The sequence below is a fragment of the Acinonyx jubatus genome, chromosome F2 (genome assembly GCF_027475565.1).
Source record: "Acinonyx jubatus isolate Ajub_Pintada_27869175 chromosome F2, VMU_Ajub_asm_v1.0, whole genome shotgun sequence".
NCBI classification, from domain to species: domain Eukaryota; kingdom Metazoa; phylum Chordata; class Mammalia; order Carnivora; family Felidae; genus Acinonyx; species Acinonyx jubatus.
Window position 1 is genome coordinate 25,963,489 of NC_069394.1, and position 23,666 is coordinate 25,987,154.

General features: G+C 33.3%; 1 protein-coding gene across 6 annotated transcripts in view; it reads left to right on the top strand.

Annotated features, from left to right (window-relative positions):
* The window catches only part of CSMD3 (CUB and Sushi multiple domains 3), a 1,242,277-nt gene that overhangs the window by 890,937 nt on the left and 327,674 nt on the right, over positions 1 to 23,666 (top strand). For all 6 annotated transcript variants that reach the window (XM_027064013.2, XM_027064014.2, XM_027064015.2 and 3 more), the window contains 2 exons: positions 7,402 to 7,571; positions 18,088 to 18,244. In XM_027064013.2, coding sequence (XP_026919814.1) covers positions 7,402 to 7,571; positions 18,088 to 18,244 — 327 coding nt within the window. The remainder of the gene's footprint in view (positions 1 to 7,401; positions 7,572 to 18,087; positions 18,245 to 23,666) is intronic.

Here is a 23,666-nt window from a genome sequence, read left to right on the forward strand (position 1 = left end):
ATTCTTTTAGTGAAAATATGTTTTTAGAAACTGTTGATTTGTAAACTTAAACAAGGAGTAGTTTGCACTTGGACATATAACTGTGCTGTATTTGGAGAGACTGGAAAGAGAAAAAAAGAAATCCAGGGAAGTGTCACTGTTGTCTAAGAACAACAAAGGAAAGGTAAAGCCAGACTTTATACAATACTAATGGATTCTCATATTTTCAGCAGTGGCATAAGATTAATATACCTCTCTACCCTCTCATCTCTACCACTTTCTGAGAATCTAGGCATATGTGAGTACCTGTTTGAGAAAAAAAATTGACAAAAAAAAATGTCTAAAGTACTAATGTGTTATTTATACTGCCAAGTCATAAAGGCATATTAGGAAAAGTGTTCCTGAATGTATCCAATATCATTAACACATTTTATCACATTTCACAATTTCTTAGATGCCCCTTTTAAAAAAAATGAACATCTCTGTAATTGGTGTGTATCTCACAACCAATGGCTATCACAGATTATTGGCAATGTTTTTGCTTGAGACACAAAATAATGGTGACTCTTAAAATCAGTGGTGTCTTAATTTCAGGAAATATAGTAGAAATTAGATTGGTGACATAGCAGGTTCAATAATGGATTAATAAGTTTTAAACAAGGTAAATTTATGATATGAAATAAGTGGTTGATTTGGATTTGACAGTTTGAATGGCCCCCCTCCCCCCCGCCAACACACCATTCTATATAACACAAGAATTACCATTATTTTTACTCTGCTAATAATTAAGCATATGGAAAATCATACTTGTACTTAATGCTACACCTTATTTGACTTGGCATCCTATATGCGTAGGTTTGAAATTTTTCTGTTTTTTGAATAATTCAAGTCAAGTTTATTTTAACCTTGGTTAAATAAACTTGTGGTGCTATCAAAAAAGCATAAAAGAAGAGATTCAATTATAATGCAAATTCTTAAAAATAACTGCAAACTTCACTGATCATAGACATTTTTCAAATTTCTCAGCCAAATTACTGAAAAGCGTTTTACCAGTTTATCTGAAAATGTGTGGCTGTATGCACACAATAGATGCTACCAGATTTTCTTACCCTAGTAATGGAGATTAATGATGCACGGGCTGGCCTGTTTTTCAGTAAGTAGGAAAAAATTGAAATTCAATGGATATTCCTGCTCTAGTGAATTCCTCACTATAGCAGTGACTCTTACCACCGAGTCCAGTACACGTCTCTCTCCTACTCCAATCCAAGGAAGACTATATTTATCAACATATTATTTTCAGCTCAGCAAAGAATTTTATGTTGGTAACTTTCATAGGTTTTTTTAATCTGTATGTTTAAATAAAAATATTTATATGACTAGGATTTGTTTTTCTACAAAATAACAGTATCATAGCAAATAGTGTTTGGATTGGAGATTGCATACAAAATATTTATATTCTATGAGAAGTATTAAAGTTAAAGGTCTTCCAAAAATATTTCCCTAATACTCTGATAAATTATATAATATTTTTATATCATTAATTCCTGTGATTTAAAGATAACCTCCCAGTTCAAATTAGAGAGAAGAAGGAAACATTATCACCTACTAATGTCTTAACATTGATTATTTTGGAGGAAAGTCATATTGGCAAATGTAAGCTTTAGAAATTAGTGGCATTAGAACATAAAATTTATTCTAGACCAAAACATGAAGGAAACAGGTGCTGCGCTCACGTTAGAGTAGGAAAAAATGTGCTTACTATACTTCAGAATAACACTGCAACTCCTTAACCATGAAGCGATAGTTTTCTGACCCCAAATCTCAAATATTTTATGAACAAGTCTCATTCAATCAAGTCCTAGATTCTTCATCTTCTGCAACTGACTTTCTAAGCCTTAAAAACAAAAGTATTCCCAGGGCACCTGGGTGACTTAGTCGGTTGAGCGTCCTACTATTGATTTTGGTTCAGGTCATGATCTCACAGTTGGTGAGTTTGAGCCCTGCATCTGGCTGTGCACTGACAGTATGGAGCCTGCTTGAGATTCTCTCTCACCATCTCTCTCTGCCCTTCTCCCATTCATGTTCTCTCTAAATTAATAAATACATAAAAAAAAAAAGCTTTCCCACACTACAAGAACAACAAGCAGCTCATATTTAGTGACATCCCCTTTCCTACACATCTAAGAAAACCATTTTTCCCCTATCATAACAGATGAACAACAGAAGAAACTCTAATCTTGAGGGACCCCCCTCTAGCTCAAACTTGCAAAAATAAAACCTCTCCCATACCAGATCTCTCATTTCCCAGAACCTGTTACAACCCTCCCCATGATATTTTCAGAAATGTTTCTTCTGTTTGAAATATTCTTTCCCTCAACCTACCTTGTCCTATCACTTTTAATTTACTAATGTCAGTCCTTCAGACAAGTCTTGACTTTATTCAGAACAGTGCTCCTCATTATGTGTCTTCACATACTAGATGTTTATTTGTATCATTATATAGTTAAACATCTGTCTTTTCTGCTACAAAGTAAGTTCTATGAGGGTTTCAACACTGGATCTCTCATGACCAGTAAATAATAAGGATTTAACAAATATTTGTGAAATGAATCTGTGTGTGTGTGTGTGTGTGTGTGTGTGTGTGCTTAATCAGAGCATAATATTATCTGTCTCAAGCCACTTTAAATATCTTAGTATACATTCTCTACCAAGGTACCCAGTTAAGCAAAAATATTAATTCTTTGTATTAAAATGAGCCTGTAGCTTTTTTATTAAGATAAATGTTTCTCTTATATTTGTTCCATCAGATACGCAATTTATTACAGCACCTGCCTGAAAACCCTGGCATTGCCCTGATGTAGTAAGCCACAGACTTGGGTTTGTTCAGTGAAAGCTGCATATTCTCCATAAATGTCACTATGACTGGATGATAATGACAATTTTTCAACTCACTTGGATGTCTAGGACTTCCTTTACTCAAAGTGTTCTTTCCCATGTAGCTGATGTTTTTTGTTTATATAACCTCGTCTTGTTAGAATCATCTAACCATGTTTCTTCTCTCTTAGTGCTAGCTGTTCTGCTAGTCCTCCCCCGCCCCCACCAAGTGATTCTAACATTTCTTAAGAATGTTCAATCACAGTTTGCTGATAGTTATATCTTCTCATTTTTAAGTATGTTTTGTGAAAACGTGCTGTGATATTCATGTCATATACAATAAAAATGTTGTAGTTACCGTATTTTTTCTGGATATTTATGAACATTATAGCCACAATTGTTATTTGTGAGAATTATCGCTAGTACTTCAATGTGACGTTATTTCCTTTGTTCCATTACACCATCACAGCCACCCGATGCTGGAAAGAATAGAAAAATACAATTCCATATCAAGTTATTTGCTCCTTTGTTTGGGTCCTGAAATCACATCCACCGGAGCTAGGGGTGGTGTTTACCTCTAGTAACAATGGCAGTTATAAAGGCTGAGCGTGAGACCATGGCAAAGGGCCAGGAGTTCAGGATAGCTGAACTGCATGGTCCATGGGAAAGAATGGTGGGTAATAGCTAGAAAGTCAGACTGGATTCACAGTATAAATGGCCTTGTATGATGATATTCTGTGAACTTTGATTTGCTGGTGGTGAGTACATTTGAGGCACAAAGTACAAGATCAGATTTGCACTTGCAAAATATCATCGTGTCAGCTTATTACACAACAGAGATAGAAGCATGTTCATTGCTAGACAGGCATATGGTCAAACTGTGCAAAGTTTGTTGTTAATTTCAACATTAGTTGAATTCCAGTTGGCAAACAAGAGTGCTGTAGGAGGAGAGCTTGTACAGGGCAAATATTAGTTCTACACTGGCTACTTGTAAGCCAGTTTTGGGGATATTTGAAATTCAAAGATAAAATCAAAGATGAGACCACATGTAAAAATAATTTTTTTATTAATCACCTAGCTCCTAGAGTTTAGTATTGTGGTTAAATGAATTCCTCTTTTTATCCTTTATTTTATCAAGACTCATTGAAAAATAATAGATTTGTTCACATTCTTGTGTATGTAGGTGGAACATTCTGAACCGATTCTCATTTTTTATGTTTTAAGATCTTCCTTTGGTATGAGACAATCATTCTGAACATTAATAATTATCTATAATGGAATACAGATGTATACTTTGTAAGTGGGGTCAACATGTTCTGATCTCCGGGACAGACCCCAGCCCACATAAAATAAACCTCTTAGTTTTTAATGGAATGTCCTTAAATAGCCTGTGGAATAGTTAAAGAATAAAGAAAAAAGTGACCTTGCATACCAATTTATCTAGAATAGTCTCAGTCTCTACCTGTTGTGTGGGATAATCATTAATAGTGCCTCCTGTCATACTAAAGAAGTATTTTGACCTGAGAGAGAAAATATATACTTATAATTTTAACACCATGGGCAAAGGCAGATGTAAATCGCAGTGTAAATCCGAGCTCTGATACACACTGTTTGATTTTAGCAAGAAAGCTCGCTTTGGTGTCTCCATCTCTAAAACTAGAGAAAATAAGTTTTAGCTTGCAGAGTTGTGAGACAAAAAACGCATAATTGGCTTCATGGGTATGAAACCTATGTAGTCACACAGGGCTCTATGCTAAGATGTGTCCCATGCTTGATTTAATGCTTTATTGGTCTCCTGAAATGCTCAGGACATTTTCAACAAGGGGGAGTGTACTTTCATTTTGCTCTGGTCCCCACAGTTTATATTCAGTCCTGATTAAATGAGAAAGATACTAACTTAATCCAAATTTTCTAACTTAATTCTTCCATTCTGGTTTAAGTCCTGATTTCATATCACCAACCAGAAAATCATGTATAGCCATTTAAACCAACTGAAATATTAAAAATATCACAGAAGCAAATTATTTTTCATATAAAAGCAAATCTCCATTAAATTATATAATATAGATCCAACAATGTTTATGGCAGAAGGCACTTACCACATATTCAAATGTTGAGAACTTAGCAATAAATTATTAGTATATTTTCATGGGTAATGAAGTAACTTATTGCTTTGCTTTTGGGGCGAGCCGGGAGGTTGTTTTGTTCAGTTTACACAAGTTGGTTAAAATAATTTTAATATTATAAATGATTCTCCAAAATTATGAAGAGTCCTCTGGCTTTTTACACACATAAATGTCTTTCTACACCTGGATAGTCACCCTGGGACAATGTAAGTATCCTAAGCTCTTTTTCTGTATATAAAGCATAATTAATGCTACCGTTAGTATTTACACTTAAATATTCATAATGATAGCTTTAATTTTTGAGCTCTTATTGTATGCTAGCACCGTGCTAAATACTCTACTTGCATTTTCTAGGTACATTATCAACTCACACATACAAACAAAATATCCTCCTGAGGAGGGTGTTATTATTTTCATTGTAATGATGACTATATTGAATCATGGAGAATAAATAACTTTCCAGAGCCATATGGATAGAATATAGAACTTAATCTTGAAAACAAAATCTCTGAATTTTAAAGCCTGAGCTCTTACTCAATGTATCAGTGTTTTGCAAGCTGGCATCCAAGAATGTATTCTCAGAAATCCATGATTCTATAATAATTTAAACTGTGTATTCTCTAATAAATAATCTAACTGATAAAAACATATGTGTATTCTGCATCATCTGTGTGGTCTGATACATTTGTCATTATGCCCCCACAACTATACCTAATTTCTAATAAGCTAAGAAGAAGGAAATGAGACCGGTTTAAAATAGGAATGATTCTTTCCCACTAAGTAAAGGACACGTGGCGTCATATTGTACTATACAGATGAAGTTTCTCCCAGTCTAGAGAGGGATGAGGGAGAATTGAATCATCACACAGCATAGTGTATTTAAAGGCATAGCAAACTCCAAAAGTCTGTACGCTAGCAGCTGGCTCCTTATCCCCATTGCCAAGGGCGACTTAATTTCAGAAAAATGAAATCTTATGCCACATTAGACACATGGTGCTATTTTAAGTTGTATTGTTTTAGTAGTTTTATTCCCATATTTTTAAACATGTTTTGGTATTATATGTGTGTACAACTGAAAGCATAAGAACATATCTATTTTGTGTTAGAACATGCTTAAGTTGCATTAAAATAAAAACAATTTAAATCAATATTAGGAGTTATTAAGCTTTTTTTTTTTCCTTTTACTTTAAAAAGAACTTGTTGCAGCTCTGTTGGGTGGCAGTTCTTCATGTGACTGGTTGATTGTTAGCATCACATCATTAGTTTTTATTATTATTTCATACTATGTTGTTATATTGACTGCTCCATTTTGATCACTTTCATTTTCTCATTAGCCTTTTTTTCTTTTGCCTTATTTTTGTTAATGTTTAAGCATTTGAAAGTTAAAGCAATTCATTATACTTTAGTTTGCTATATAATTCCTATGATTATTTTCATGAATCATTACTTTAAAAATCTTATTTCTGGAACATAATGATTTGCTTTCTTTTCTTGCTAAGATAAACCTTTGAAAAACAGAACTCTCCCTGACCTCTGGTATAATAATATGAAGCAAGTTATTAGATCTGAAAGAAAACGGAGTTCAATGAATTTCTGAGACATAAGGAATATGTTTGGGAATTTATAAGGACTTGTTTGGTTTTGGAACATTACTACAAACCTTTTTAAAGTAATAAATTAAAATTAAATCTTGAAAAAAAAAGCGGAGAATTCTAAGTAGTTAGACACGTCCTCAATTTTTGTTAAATTAAAACAGGAGGGTTAGCAGTAGCATACACCGACTATGAAAATGCCTTAATTTATTTTATTTTTTAAATTGGGAGAGGTAATCCATTTTTCAAAGGTGCCAGTTTGCTGCAGTTATTGATTAGTGGATTCTACCCGTTATATCAGTTTTCAAAGGCAATGTCGTATGTATTTCCCTTTTTGTTACTGAAGTTCTTGGATCAGGAGAAGGCTGACTATGGGAAGGGAAAAGGGTCAAATTCAGAAACAGTTATGAAAAAATCAGATAAGAATCATTCTAAAATAAAATTGATCACTCTATTTTTTATACTTTAAAAGAAATAAATTATAAATCTAAAGGTAATCAATCAGAGATCTACAAATTAAAAGGCATCCTGAACATCTTTTGCTTTCATCTTTTTCCATGCTATCCTTTCATCCTAGGGGCAGGAGGACAATACTGAAACTATCGTATATTTCTGTTTATGTACAAGTGTCCTGTCCGTGGACAGTTGTTTCTTCTTCCCATATATTATTTGAGGGAATGAATCATCCGCAACACACAGCCATTCTGTACATCACTTTTCTGTCAAGCTCTAGTTAAAATAAAATGCATTAACACTTCCATACATTACATTACTTGAAAATGATAATACCTTCTATTAAACTGTACTTCCATATTCTGTTTTACCTGCAGCTGAATGTGGTGCATCTGCAACAAATAATGAAGGGATTTTGCTCTCTCCAAATTATCCACTCAACTATGAAAACAACCACGAATGCATTTATAGTATTCAGGTTCAAGCAGGAAAGGGGATCAATATTTCAGCCCGAACATTTCATTTAGCACAAGGAGATGTTCTTAAGGTAGGTGAACTCAACTTATACTTAGATCATTTTTAGTCATTAAGTATACATTAATATGTATATATATGTGAATATTGGTATAATGACCCATAAGTTGATTCTGCCATTCATAGATTTAAATTAGACATTATTTTCCATTTTCCTATTATCATTTTCATTGAGGTAAGTGTTATGTTTCCAATGTTTATTTATAATACATACACCTTTACTTTAGGATACATAAATTTTAATGTTTCAGTAACACCAAAATAAGGACATTTGCATGTCAAATATCTTATATTCAAATATATATATATATATATATATATATATATATATATATATATATATATATATATAAAACATAACATGGGAATGGTCATTTCTTTAAGAAATATAATGATGACTTATTTTTCTTTGGTGTCTATAAAGTAACTTGGTTATCTCTGTTGACACATGGATAGTTTTTGCCTTTATGACTACAAAAATTTATATCTAATAGGTACATAAAAATAATGACTTACTATCTATAAATTACTTAAGAAAAGTATATTTTGTTAATAATAAACTTTTAGAGTGAAATGTATTAATTTATTTTAGAAAGTTGAAATAGTCAAATACCCTATTTTTAAAAGATACAATTTTAGGAAAATATTTCCATAGTTGCTGATTCATATTTCGCAAAGTAAATGCTTTGTAAATATAATTTATATTCAGAAGTAGGATAACAACAAACACTTCTATAAAATCACATTTAATTTTTTTTTTAAATAATTGCATACATGTTTCTTCATTGTCAAGATTCCCTTACCTGGTAAGAAATTCAACATAATTCTGTTTTCACAGATTTTAAAAAATAAATAAATAAATAACATCTCAGGTTGGCAGGGGTAGGGGATTCTTGTTTAAGCCGTGATTTTAAGACTGTTGATTATTTTTTTCTCTTAAAAAATATAACTGTGATGACACTTGATGGTTTTCTAATACAGACAGCCCTATATGCTTGTAAGATCTGTATGGACATGGGAAATTTCTCTACAGTATGCCTAGATGCATACAGCTTTACCATTCATTTAAAGCCATTCCTGTTTTTTACACTTTTCCCCAACAGGCAACAGAAATTGACTTTATAATCTCTTCAACCTCCTTTATGTTTATGGTTTGGATTCTCCTGCTAAAATAAGTTTTATTTGCTAAATTAAAGTCAACATCGAGATTAATGGGATGCCTAAATGTAGAACTGATTTTCCTTTTTACAGGCTAAGTATGGGAAAAATAAGTCATTGATCAGAGGTATACGGCTAGCCACTAACCTGTATCACACAAGCAACGATGATAAACATATATTTATAAGTTCACAGCTAAGAAGTGCTTCCTTACGCCTCCCACTATCCTTCCTCAAATATTTCTTTGCTCTCTGTGATGCTTGAAAAGTAGCCAGTACTTTTCCGTACCGGATGATGTTTATTAATTGGAAAATTCATTTGGGATAGCAGGTGATGGCTTAAGAAAAATGGCCCTAATGTGTTCATCTGAGTGATTTCTGACTAATCTCCTATTTATTTGGAATAAGGTTACATTCACTTGTTACCCATGGACAACTAGTTCAAAGTAATCCCATGGACAACTAGTTCAAAGATACCTGCTACACAGGCACAGTTAGGCACGCACAGGCAGACACATGCACCCTCCAAAGGATGGATGATTCATTCTCAAAGACTGAGGAGCCCAAAGTCCTCTCAGGATGCAGGGTCATTTGCCTCCCTGCAAACCAGTCCATGAGAGTCCATCCCCATTCCAGCACTTTCCAACATGACACCTAGTGCAGTCAGCTCTTCCTCCATTCAGACTAGGAAAGAAGAAATAAGTAAAACAAACCGCCCATCATAGAAAACAAACAAACATTGTTTTTCTTTATATGGGAGAACTGGCTATATTCTTTGGAATAACATTCTCTTGTAGTCTTTATATAAGTATAATGTTTAGAAAAGTTTTTTTTTCTGGTTTCGTTTACTGTATAGTATCACTGTATTGAATTCTGACTAAAACTAAAACAGTGACAACAATAAAAACATGAGTGTGTATTGAATTTATCTATAGCTACACACACACACACACACACACACACACACACACACTTTCCTCTCTGAGAGTGCACCATCCAGACTGATGCCCACCTATCTATGCATTCTCTTTTCCCCTACCTCTTCTTAGCATAAACTACTTTACTTATTTATAACCAAACAAATAGTTACGTCAAATGTAGACGATCATATGACTCCTCTAGGTAGTTTATTTCAGACACGACTACCAAATTTTCTAATTCAGTAGATCTGGGGAAAACTCTTTCAGTTGCTCTGTACCTGGAATTGTGGATTTTTATAAAGTTCCTCAGATTATCTGATAACCATAAGGTTTGGGAATTATGAATTCCTTCCTTGGTTCTATTGCTTTCAATGGGCAAGAATACTGAACTTCTCAAACCTTCACTCAAATATGTAGGTTAATTAATTCTTTCAATTAACATTTATAGGAGATGTTTATTACATGTTCCCTATAAACAATCAACAATGAACAGTTCCCACTGTCAGTCTGATAAGACAAAAGCTGAATTGCAATCAGAAGTACTACGTCCGTTTTGTTGTTGTAATGTTTATTTCCAGGAAAAGATTGAGCGCTATGTTCTGATAAGGGGATAAAACAGGGACAATTCAAGACAATATTGTTACTTCTTCAGTCAGTATTGTGTAGTTTTATATAAAAAAAGATTTAAATATTATGTCAAATTCGACAGAATGGATAATTATGGAGAAGAGCCAGTAAAATCCCTTAAAATTGGTTTTGAGAGTCTGAAAGAATGGGTTAAGAGAACTGATGTCCTGTTTATGAGAAACTAGATAGTTAAAGGACTTGATTAATCACACTAATAACATTCTTTTAGAAGTATGATAAGAACATTATTAAAATGCTGTTTTTCCAAGATGTATTATTTTTAAGCTTATTTTCTAACCCATGTGCTAGTCTTTGGGGATACTACTTGTGAGAACCTATTGGTAAATTTTTAGAAATTTTGTGAACTGGTTGTTAAGCATGGCCATTATTAAAAATTAAATTAAATTACATTACAATTATATTACAATTAAGTTATATTAAAAACAAAAGTAACAAATACAACTTTCATTTCCTAATTATTTTACTACTTTTATTATTATGTGTTTGTTTTAGGTTAGTTACATATATTGTATCTCTTTGGTGAATATACTATGTGAGGGTGCCTGCCCATCCTTTCCCAACTCTGCACAGAGATATCACATCAATAGCTTGATATTGGCAATACTAGGAATAGTTACACTGCAGAAATGGACAAACATTATAGGTCTTGACTTGATCTATTGCTCTGCTCATAGTCTATACTTAAGTGAGAATAGGTTGTGTCTGGAGCCATTCTATTGTAAATAATGCAAAAAATATGGAGAAATCATATTTTCTAGAATTAAAAAACAATTATTTAATTTAGCTGAGAAGTTGCTCCGATCATTTACAAATACGAGTTTCTGATATAATGTTTTTGCATTGCTTTACTCTGATCTTATTAACATAAAAAAATCAAGCAATATTCATTTAGGAACCACTTTTGTTTGTCAGTTCCAGTTATAAGTTGCTGATACAAAATTTGGCAAAAAAACACCAAAAGCATTCTGTAAGATTCAATTAGGTCTATGGAATTTACAGTAATGAATATTGTATATTTTATTACCATTTGTAAGTTGCATGCTATAACATCCATTAAATCAGGGATTCACAGACGACAGTCATTTGGTCAAATTGTGCTTGCCACCCATCTCTATGAATAAAATTTTACCCGGAGAAAGCCATGTTTATTCATTTACATATTGTCCATGGCTATTTTTGTACTTCAATGACAGTATTGAGTAGTTATCCCCCCCATCTAAAATATTTTCTAATTCTTTTTAGAAAAAATTTGTCAACCTACATTTGTATTAGTATACGTTATTAAAAGAACATATGGGTGGATATGTATATTCACCAAATTTGTTTGAGTGCTGGTTGCTAAATATTTTCTAGCACACCAGTGATCTCTTGGGTCCACCACACACATCTGTCAATCAAGTCTGCCTGTTCACTGGCAATCCTTTGTGATCTCTCCCTTCAAAAGCACTCTCTAAATATTTATTCATTCTTTCCCATATTGAGTGTAACAGAAGTGAAATGATTTGTAACAGGCCATACAGCTTTAAAGGTAGAACTGGGACTTTAACTTTGTTATAAAACTGCAAATCTAAAACCCTGAAAAGCTCACCCTTCATTGTGTCCCAGACTCCTTCACTAAAATATATTAGCTCCTATAATTGAGTACATGTGATATAGCTATTGCAAAGATGTACATAGTTTAATACAAACAAAAATTCTCTGTTCGTTTCATTTTATTTTGGAGAGGATGTAAGGTTTAGAATATTATCCTTTTTGATGAACCATTGTAAAAATTATTCTTTCTTTTTATTTTTTTTAATTTTTCAAATGTTGTTATTTATTTTTGAGACAGAGAGAGACAGAGCATGAGCAGGGGAGGGGCAGAGAGAGAGGGAGACACAGAATGTGAAGCAGGATCCAGGCTCTGAGCTGTCAGCACAGAGCCTGATGTGGGGCTCGAGCTCACAACTGTGAGATCCTGACCTGAGCTGAAGTCGGACGCTTAACCAACTTAGCCACCCAGGTGCCCCTTTCTTTTTATTTTTTATTCAAACTTTGACATCTCACTCACGTTATCAGAAAAAAAAAAGTTTAAGTTTCCAAATCAACCTTTAAACAAGTGGCCAAAAATAAAATTTTAATATCCACGAGCAGGGATAATTTAAGGCTTGAATGATTATACACATGTACATGTGTAACTTTTCTCTTTTAATTTTATTTTCTATGTACTTTCTGCTCTTGGGTTCAGATAACATCTGACTTGCTAATTGAATGAAGGAATGACTGAGAATATGCCTTCTAATTATGCATTTATTATAAACAACAGTTTTGAGTGTTGATAAGCAATTCATTATAAAAGGGTTTGACCTTCCAGATCCAGGAGGGTCTCTACACCAAAACTAATTTCAAGCCCTGATCTATTATAAAAGGTTTGATAACTGAAACATGTCAACATTAAGTTCTAGTCTCTTCTATTACAAGACTACCAGGTTAATGACAACCATTTGACAAATTAGAGCCTCATCAAAGAGTTTCATTAATGTTACAAAAGACCTCAATGCCTTTCATGATATTAATTCTTAAATCAGTTTGAACTTCTACATTTGACATTAAAGTAAGTCTTTGTTATCTGAATTAGGTGCTAAGTAACAGAATATTTCTATGGGGAACACCAGAATCCTCTCCCAACACAAAACATATAATATTATATAGTTATCTTATTCTTTTTATAGCTTTTTAAATTTTTGAAAAAAATAGATATTAAGACATATGCTAAAAATAATAATAATAATGATAATAATAACAATCTTAAAGGAAGGAAAAAGAAAATAGGCCCAAACAAATAAGAGCATACTTAAAGATCCTGATCTTAATCAGAACAGAAATATGTGAAGTAATGATCTCAAATAAAATTTCTATGGGTTCTGATAAGATCCAATATAATCACTCTGTACTGTAAATTTACTTTTAAATGAAATGTACATTTTTAAAATTTATATACTTACATCCATGTTTATTTACAAGGTAATTTGTCTTTGCCTACACTGCTTTGTCATTTTGTGTTGCCTTTGTTTCCGTACATGTTTGAATACATTTAAAGTACTTTATTTACAAGTCAAATAACATTGGCTTTATCATTACTATAAAACTCTTCTTTTTTTAAATCCTTGCCTAGTAACACTTGCTTTTCATCTTGATTTAGTAACTTTATGCATGCTTCCAAAATTTCATAACTGAATTATCACACTTCATTTTACTTTTATGATTATAGTGATGTTTTTGTATTTGTTTTCTACCTTTTGACTTTACATTGTTTAATAAACTGCAGTGAGTTTTGGTGCTGAATTAGACCCTCCCTGCGAGGCTTAAGATACATGTATATCTATATTAGTATTAACTCTTTTAATCCCTTTCTTTCAATAATTGCTTTTAAAATTATATCTTAAAGATAGTTTCTTTTGAAAAAGAAAAAAAGTATGACACTGGCCTCCAATGTAATTGTCTCTCTTGGGACAGACAATATCTTTTACATCTCCTTCAGTTTAAGAATGATTGGGGTGCCTGGGTGGCTCAGTTAAAAAAAATTAATTATATCTTATTATTATTTTTTTATTCCTAGCACCTAACACAGTACATGGAACTAAATATGAGTTGAATTAATTATCTGGTTACTTTTTAAAATGATACTATATCAGAATGATTTCCATGTGTAAAATAAGGGTTTCTCCAATGAGTCAACTTTTTTTTATTACTACTGAAAATTTGAGAAAAACATTAGAAGGGACTTTTAAATAAATAAAAAATAAAATAATGTTCAAGAAGTAATTTCTGTTTACTTGTTTGCATTGATTTGTTGCTTAATGTATATTTTCCCTTTATTTGGCTGTTTGACATATGAAGTTTTTACAGTGCATCCACACTTGACAGCAGAACTAGGCGAATCCAAGAAACAATTATTTATATTTAGCATAAGAATGAAATGACATGCTGGTGAAAAGAGAAATAAGAGGAAAATATTCTTTGGGGTTACCTAGGCAATGTTAACCACAAATAAGACCCACTGGATGCTGGTTAAATGGTTTGGTTGTGGATGTATAGCTCTACACACAGGATTTAGGAACTATATTATATACGAGTTATTATATACGAGTCAGAAACAGATTTCTGAGAATATTGAACATTTGAAGCTCACAGACACAAAAGTGTGTTTCCTTGTGTCTGAATTATCACTAGTGACCACCATTCTTAAGAGATGAAAAGTTGGCTCTTAGGTAATCAAACAACAAACATTCTTGAGCCAACAAACCACGTTTGGTTCAGCTTCGTTGAAGACAAATAACTTCTTGCTGATAACTAAAGCAGAAATGTATTTGTCTGGTAAGTTCTACCAGGGATTTCAAGGTACTCCTGTATAATTTTAGGAAATTTGTCCATGTAGCCCTCTATCTAGGGGTACTCAGATACTCTTCAAACAGTCAACACACTTTTGTTGTTATTGTTGTTGTTAGTTCACTGTGAACACATTTTATTTTATTTATTTATTTTTTCAACGTTTATTTATTTTTAGGGGGGACAGAGAGAGACAGAGCATGAACGGGGGAGGGGCAGAGAGAGAGGGAGACACAGAATCGGAAACAGGCTCCAGGCTCCGAGCCATCAGCCCAGAGCCTGACGCGGGGCTCGAACTCATGGACCGCGAGATCGTGACCTGGCTGAAGTCGGACGCTTAACCGACTGCGCCACCCACGCGCCCCGACTGTGAACACATTTTAAAAGAAGGAAGAGACCAATAAAATGTTTTCTGTTAGGAATTCCATGACCGTATTGGCTTGAACTCAGTCTCCACTTTCTTTCTCCCTCTATTTCTACCTCTCTCTCTGTGCTAATACAATAAATAAGGGAAAGAGCAGGAAGGTCCTGGAAAGAGACTTCAGAATTTCTGTGCAGAAAACACATAGAGTAATGTGGTTAGAAGAGGACACTAGGAGACATAAACAAAAGCTCCATTTGTATAGCATGTTAAATAAAATGTTTACGTGTAGTCTTTATAACACTTAAACCCTGTACCAATAATAAGGAAACATAAACATAAATAAGTAAAGATACATACACATGTGGTTAAGGGAAATTCGGTAACTGGAGGGAAGAAAGACCAAACTAAATGCATGGAACTGGTAGCATACATTAAATTCAAACTGTGGAAGCATTAAGAGAAATTTGAAAATAAATTTAAAATTTTTGAAAAATCTTAAGCTAATGCAATAAGTGGAGAGAGTGAAAGACAGAGAGAGAGAGAGGGAGAGAGAGGAGAGCTTTCTAGAATTTGACAAATGATTTTAAAATTTACAATTTTAGGGGCACCTGGGTGCCTCAGTTGTTTAAGCGTACAACTCTTGATTTCAGCTCAGGTCATGATCTCACGGTTCGTGAGTTCAAGCCCCACATTGGGCTCTGTGCTGACAGTGCAGAGCCTCCTTGGGATTCTCGCTCTCCCTTTCTGCCCCTCCCCACCCATGCTCTCTCTCTCTCTCAAAATAAATAAATAAACTTTAAAAAAATCTTTTAAAATTTACCATTTTAATAGAAGACCTAAAAAGAGAGTATTAGTCACTGCTGAAAATCTAATTGTTCATGTGGAAGATCCCGTGGAAAATTCTCTATAATACAGAGGGAAAGATGGATGAGAAGAGGAAATACAAGAGACTCACAATACAGTTTTGGAGACTTAATACACAAATAATAGGCATTCTAGGCAGAAAATAAAAAGATCATATAGGCAAGGAGTAATTAAATAAAACTCAAAGACATTTCCTTGAGTTGAAAAAATCTTGAGCCTGTAAATAAAAAAATGTAATAATTTTATTTGAATAATCCAGATATTAGAAATATAGTGAAAATTTCCCAATTTATTAAGTTAACATAAATTAAAACCTGATAAAGATAATTTGAAGAAAAAAAATTTATATTATACATGAGTTTTCATTTATAAATTATAGAAAACATTATAAGTATTACCAAATTAAGCCAAACAATCTAGCCCAAGAAAAGTCTATCATGCAGGTTAATACGATAATAATAAAAAGTTCCATTGTGTACCATCTAAATGTTATCTCTTACATGACATGAACATAATGAATACCATTTCTGAGGAACACTGGTACTTGGCAAGTTAACTGGATTAGGAGTTCAGCAACACAATTTTTACACTAATATCAGGTTAAAAGTAAAGCAGTTTCAGGCAGGAGATAAGTAACTTTGAACAGCATCTCTCAACTTTTTCTCTTCCTTAGCATTTATTCAACCCTCGAAACTAAATAGTATGGAATAAGATTGGTCAATATCCAACTTTCACTCCCTTAGGTAAATGGAGAATTAATACATCATTGTAAATACCTGCCTTATGGGCAAAAGAATGGTAACATGCGATGTCGGTAAACTTTTCATGTAATTTCTATACACTTTTGGAAATAATCTGCTATACATGAATATTTTAGTTCAGAAATCTCATATATGGAAAACTTCCTTATGAAAATATACAAGTATCAAAAAATGTGAAGTTATATGTAAAAGGTTGTTTATTTCAGCATTGCTCTTGGTAGCGAAAAAATCGAACTTATTAAGATGGGAATGATCGTTGTGGTAATGTCACTGTGTGAACTATTACTCAGCTCTCAAAAGGCAGAATCTGTGTCTACTGACCCTGAGAGATGTCTAGAATGCACCGATAAAAGAAAAGCAAATTAGAATACAATGAGAAGTTATACCTTCAGAAGAATGGGAATTACGTGGGGATGTTTGAGAGCTTATCGATTTTGTTTTGCATATTTTGGTCTTGTTAAATTAGTTTCTAAAAGCATTTGGTACTCATTTAATATATTTTCTTTACGTGTCAAAAATGGATTAAGTTCAAGGAGATGAATAAATGAGAGAAATTGCAAAAGAAACAAGCGTTTTTTATATTAATTATGTTATCAGAAAAATAAGCATTTGGCTAACCTTGAGCAAGTTGCAGTAAAACAACCAACCAGCCTTGGAAACCAGGCTTTCTGTCGGTATTCTCAATTTTATTTACTTATTTTTAAAGTTTATTTATTTATTTTGAGAGAGAAAGATAAAGAAAGTGAGTAGGGGAGGGGCAGAGAAAGAAGGAGCAAGAGAATCCCAAGCAGTGGCTCCCCACTGCCAGTGCAAAACCTGATGTAGGGCTCCAACTCATGAGTGGTGAGATCATGACCTGAGCCGAAATTTAGAGTCAGGCGCTTAACCGACTGAGCCACCCAAGAGCCTCTGGGTAATCTGAATTTAAATGTTTTTAAAGTTTATTTATTTTTGAGAGAGAGACAGAGACAGAGACAGAGTGTGACCAGGGGAGGGGCAGAGAGAAAGGAAGACACAGAATCTGAAACAGGCTCCAGGCTCTGATCTGTCAGCACAGAGCTTGATGCAAGGCTCAAACTCACGAACCGTGAGATCATGACCTGAGCCGAAGTCTGACGCTTAACTGACTGAGCCACCCAGACCCCCTTTGGTATTCTCAGTTTTAAATGTCTACCATAAAAAAAGCATTATTTTGATAATAAGAGCAAAATTTATATAATATGAGTTCAAGTGTTACTTAAGGTCTACTGAGCTTGGAATTTTAAAAGTATCCATGTGGATTCCAACCTTCTTACCTTGATATATGTAGGAATTAATATATGTGATTGTCCTTGGGGAGCATGTAGTGACCTGATTTAGGAAGAGTATAATAATTTCCTCTTCTTCATAAATGATTTGAGTTGGTTATTATTGGCACATTTACATTTTAATTATAAATATTTTGCAGATTTATGATGGAAAAGATAAAACGACTCATCTACTAGGTGCATTTACTGGTGCGTCCATGCGAGGCTTGACTCTTAGCAGCACTTCAAATCAGCTCTGGCTAGAATTCAATTCTGATTCTGAAGGGACAGATGAAGGTTTTCAACTTGTCTATACCAGTAAGTATTTTGGAAGAAAAAGAAAAAAGAAAACAAAGGCCAAACACTGATGCTGAGTATTTATTAAATAACTATAATATACCAGGTGATGTAATATCCAACATTTGATCAAGAATTTGAAGTTTAGAATGACCTTCAATATATGTAATTTTATTTGGCCCTAAAAACAATTCCATAAATTACAGGTATTCTAACTGTTGCAATTTCACAGTTGAAACAAGTAAGGTTAAGGATGGTTAAATAATTTGTGACTTTGGGCTTATTTATTTATGTATTTTTAAAATAGCAATATTCTCCAAGTTTGATATTTAATAAATACTTATTTCTTATTTTTTTAATAGATGGAAATTCAGTGTTTGCAAAATTCACACAACCTATGTGTGGTAGTTATAGTTGGATAGTCATTAATGATAACTGGATGGTTTCTGATGAGTTTACATTAGAGTTAAGGTTTTATTTTGTTTTGCTTATGTGTTGAATTGCTTTATTAAAAATAAATTCATACGGAACTATTGCATTATACTCCAATTGGCTATTCTAACAATTAAGTAGAAGTTCAAAGGTTAGTGGGTTACATCCATTGTTTTATATGAATTAAATGGATTTATTTTATACCAGTACCATAATATAAGAAATAGACTAATTGCATCTATCAACAATAAATTATATTCAAGTAATATATTTATTGAGTTCCTACTCTATAAGACAGTACACTAAGAAAGTAAATCACATATAAACCTGCGGTGATTACTAGCTGTGTGTTTAACAACTGTATAATCTATCAGATCAAATTAGTTCTTGGAAGGTCAGAATACTCATTTAATTTAGCGAAATAAAACAGAAACATTCAGAAATCTTTACCATTAGATATTTGAAAAAAATCTGATGACTTCTATAAATTTTCTCAAGAAATAAGATGAATCGAAACTATTACAGAAATTAGGAAATTAAAAAGGTTACACCATGAAAGATACTCACACGGGATCCTAAAGGGAATTTGAATCAAATTATTGTTTGTGAAAATATTCTTTCCTAATGATATGAGAAGTAGGAGACAAGAGAGTATATCACATTAAAATTGTATTAAAAAATCTGGTGCGTATAACTAAGAGATTACTCTTGCTCCCTGTTTATTTCAAGGCTTTTTTCTACCTGTGCTAGAATTGTTACACCAATAGGGTATCAAAACATAAATTAACAAAATGAATGTTCAATTCATGTTTCTGAATCCTGAGAACTATTGTGCACAATGCAGTTTTTTATGAAGTACTTCCAAAGACAAATGAAAATCCAAGCAAACTGTGTTTACAGATATTACCAGGTGATATATTAAAAGTAATAATATTGAGAATTATTGCTCGAATATAATTGGTGCAATCTGCTCAGAAGGCACATTTTTTAATCTGCTTTTCTCTTTTCCTTTCTCTGTTTTCTAACAAAGATGCTGACATTTTTCAAGATATGGCTCAATGTTTACATAATGATCTTTCTTTGCTCTGCATCATTTTGCATTTCTCCTTGTCTAAAATGTTAATGGGTGTCACAGGGGAAAAAAAGAAACTAGATTTCCTTTTTGGATATTTAAATTCTTTGTAAATTGAGATTACTGATGCAAAGATACTGGACATTGTAGGACGTACCTGCATTTAAAACTGTGTGGGTTGCTTAGGTGTCTGGAATGAATAAAATCATTGACTTTATTCTCATTGGTATGAGCTACTAGATGTCAGAAAGAGAGATCTTAAAAAGCAAATATTTGAAGTCACTCTTCTTAATGACTCTAGTTTTTCATTATAGAATGTGTGTCTCTATGAAGATGGAAAGCTATAGAATTGGGAAGAGAATAGAAAAGCAATTATTCTTTTAAAAGCGTAAATATATACGTATAAATACTTTTCAGTCTCTGAACTAAACTAAAATGTATATACGCCTATTTCCAAGTTGTCTCTGGATATCACCAGGTCAGTGAACGGTCCTATGATTTTCTGAATTGACAGCTGTGTTCTGAGCCCTTCTGCTGGGGAGGCTCCTGGAACTAGTAACACGGCTATTATTAGTTGTATTTGTTCTTAAGGATTGCTTCTGGTTTTTTACAGTGGTGGTCTTTCTACGTATCTACAATGATCTTAATAGTTAACCACAGATATCCTAGCTTTGACAGAAACTTGTGCCCACCCTCCAAATGTATTTTCATTTCCAGCCATAGGCTGCTTTCTCTTCCAGGTTAACAATTATTGGTATGCCCCAACCTGATTCATCAACTGAGCCTTTGAGCTAAGACTCCTCTTCAGTATTTCCCCACTGCTGCTTACCTTCCTTCAGCCAGAGTTAGCCGACTTTTTAACATGCCTTTTGCAGTAGTTTATATTTGCAACTAATATAGCAGTTATCACACTCTACTGTGGTTATACTTTTTTACAAACATATTGTGCATAGTTCTTCAGGGGCCATTTCCTCTCATAATGTCTACAGTCAGTTTAGTTCAATCGCATGTTTTTTACATATTCTTGGTAAATTAATATGTGGTCTGAATACTAATTTTATAAAAATGCTTTTGTGTTATAGAAGAAGATTCTACTAGGGCACATATTTTAAATATTCATAAACTTCTTAGAGGCAGTTACTAATTTACAAACATAAAAGAATTTGCTAAGATGCCCAAACATGAGAAAAGAATGTAAAAGACCATGTTTTTGTACAAGAATCTATTTCTCAATCTAACTCCACCCTGCCATTCTGTGTTATGTTCCTCCTTAGAATTATCCACACTTTTTCTCTGAAACATCTGAGAGAACACTTTGTGATACAGAGGAATCCCCAGGCTCCACATTGAGAGAACTGGAGACAGGAAAGGAGTCAGTTGACTCTAGGGCAGATCAAATAAGGATTCATGAATGAGGTAGTTTTTTAGGTTGGATTGGCAGGTCAAAAAAAGAAATGGTAGAGAGTATTCTGGGCAAAGAATAGGCTGAAGACAGGCACAGAGACTAGAAAGATCATGTGAAGCACATTCAAGGCAAATACAGAAGATAATCCAATTCAGATTAATCCCACTTGCCTGTCTCCTCACAATTCTAGTGTTAGCATAAACAGGCCTTTGGTGACCACCCTTATAATGACAGGTATCCTATGTCACAGTAGCCACTCTCTATCTTTCTATTACCCATTTTGTTGACTTGTGTGGTTGCCTGGTTATTTCCAGCTTTGAGTACAGAGAAACACATTTGGCTGAGATAAAAATGAGGAAATATTTTAGAAAAGACCTTTTTAAGGTACATTTTATTCCAACTGTCCATTCATTATATAATCACGAAGAAAGCAAACGTTTTTAAAAGTAAATGCAATTCTTTCCAAAAACACTTTTGTCACTTTATGCCTGAGAATCTGAATGCTTTCTTATTGGCTACCCTTACAATCGAGGAGTAACTTAGACCTAGTATCTTTAATGCAGTATGTGTAGTGTTTAAACTTTATTTCTTGAAGTTATGCTTTATTACAGATTCTTTTAGCTCTCTTCATTTGTAGTTATCCCACTTTAATTCAGTGGAAAGTAATTGGGTATTTTAAACAACCATCCATTACAGAGCTAAATCACACCTTTTTGATGGATTATAACATTGTTTCTCAAAAGCTGATCCGGTAAATGTCCATGATGCCCAGCCATTAGGCACTACCTCTGGGCTCAGATGTCCTCTGGTTATCACCTCTGTACATTTAATTTACTAAAAAGCCCATTGGAGAAATGTTCATTATCCCAAGGGAAAAGTTCAGCTATATATTTGGACCCTTTTAGCCTCTCAGTCATGTTGCCTGAAATGATTCATAAATCCACATGGAACATGCCCATTTCAAATTTTATATTCAAACTAAAGATAGGCATTAGCTAATTTGTGACACCTTTTCTGTGTACTAACCTTACAAATATATAATAAATTATCCTTATTTAAAATGTTCAATATAATTGCCAGTATGTTGTTGGCAGTGCTAGTCATGAAAAATAATCAGATGATTTATTAACTAACTTTATTCTCTGGATATAATATATTGACTGCAAATGCAAGTAGAGAATAAGTAAATTACAAGGGAGCAGCAAAGTTACTCCATGTGGTTCTTTGTCCTCTAGACCACTTAACAGATGTATTTGGCATTTCTTTTGCGGTTTAAATCTTGAAATTAACCAGGTAATAAAGGAAGTACTGACTAATGCTGCATTATGTAGTATAAAGTATTCTAACTAAAATATTAAAGAAATATTTCTTATCCGTCATTTACATAGGCAATATTATATGTGGGTCTCAAAACATTAAAATATTTAGGGAAAAGAAAAGAGTAGCCTAGACCTTAAAGCTATGTCTTTGAGGTGGAGTAAGATGTCCAAAACAAGATACACAAGCAAAAATCTGTCAATAGTCAGGAGCATCTCTGCCCTTGTAAGTACTTCCCTGAAGTGTAGGGACTAAAAACCTGACAACTCTTGCCAGTGAAGGTCTCTACTTAGATCCTGCCAATTAAAGCCAGTCCTGTGAGAGCTGAGAGGTGGCATCAGTGGAGAAGCTATTATTTTCCACTAGCATCCGCAGGCGGGAATGTGGGAACTCCAGGACTTCCTGAAAGCCAGCAGTGGTCTTCTGACCTTCCCTGCGTCTGCATTTCTTATATTTTCCCTCTAATTTCTTGTATGGAATCCTAGCAATTCAAACTAAGTGGCTTCTATTTTCCCGATCAATCCCCAGTCATCAAGTAGTTTTTCAGTACCTCTATAGCAAAACACACCATAAAGTAAAAAGATGAGACATTTCTAGGAGATACTAACAATATATGTAACAAAAAAAATATAAACTCTATAGAAAAGAATCCTTCAAATTAATAAGAAAGAGAATAGTCTAAAAGAAAGTTTCGTGGTAAAGAAACCTCAAGTAGTCAGAAAGCAAACAAAAAAAATTCCTAATAGAAATTGAGAAAAATTAAACCCCAAATAATATGTTATTACACATTCATAAGGTTACTAAAAATTAAAAAGCTCTGTAATACTAAGTGCTGATGGCAATTTGTTCTTTTAACTTTAGGGAATGCAAGTTGGTAAAGTCACCTGGGAGGGTAATTTGGCAATATTTAGTAAAATTCCATTCCTACATATGTCTAGAATGCACCAACCATACATTTGGCCAAATACCAAGTGGCTGATGGTTAAAAATTAATATTCAGGCAAAGCTGGATTTCACCATCCCAGAATGATGTACAAATATATGATGTGCAAGACACAAACTAGCACATTTAAAAATATCACTCACTTTTTCATGCCCAACAGATTAAAATATAGGAAAGTCTGTGAGTAATGTGTTTTGTACTCAGAACTTTATACGTAGGATTTAGAGTAATGACAATTAAAAAAAAATGAATTCTTTACCATATCTCCTTTCTT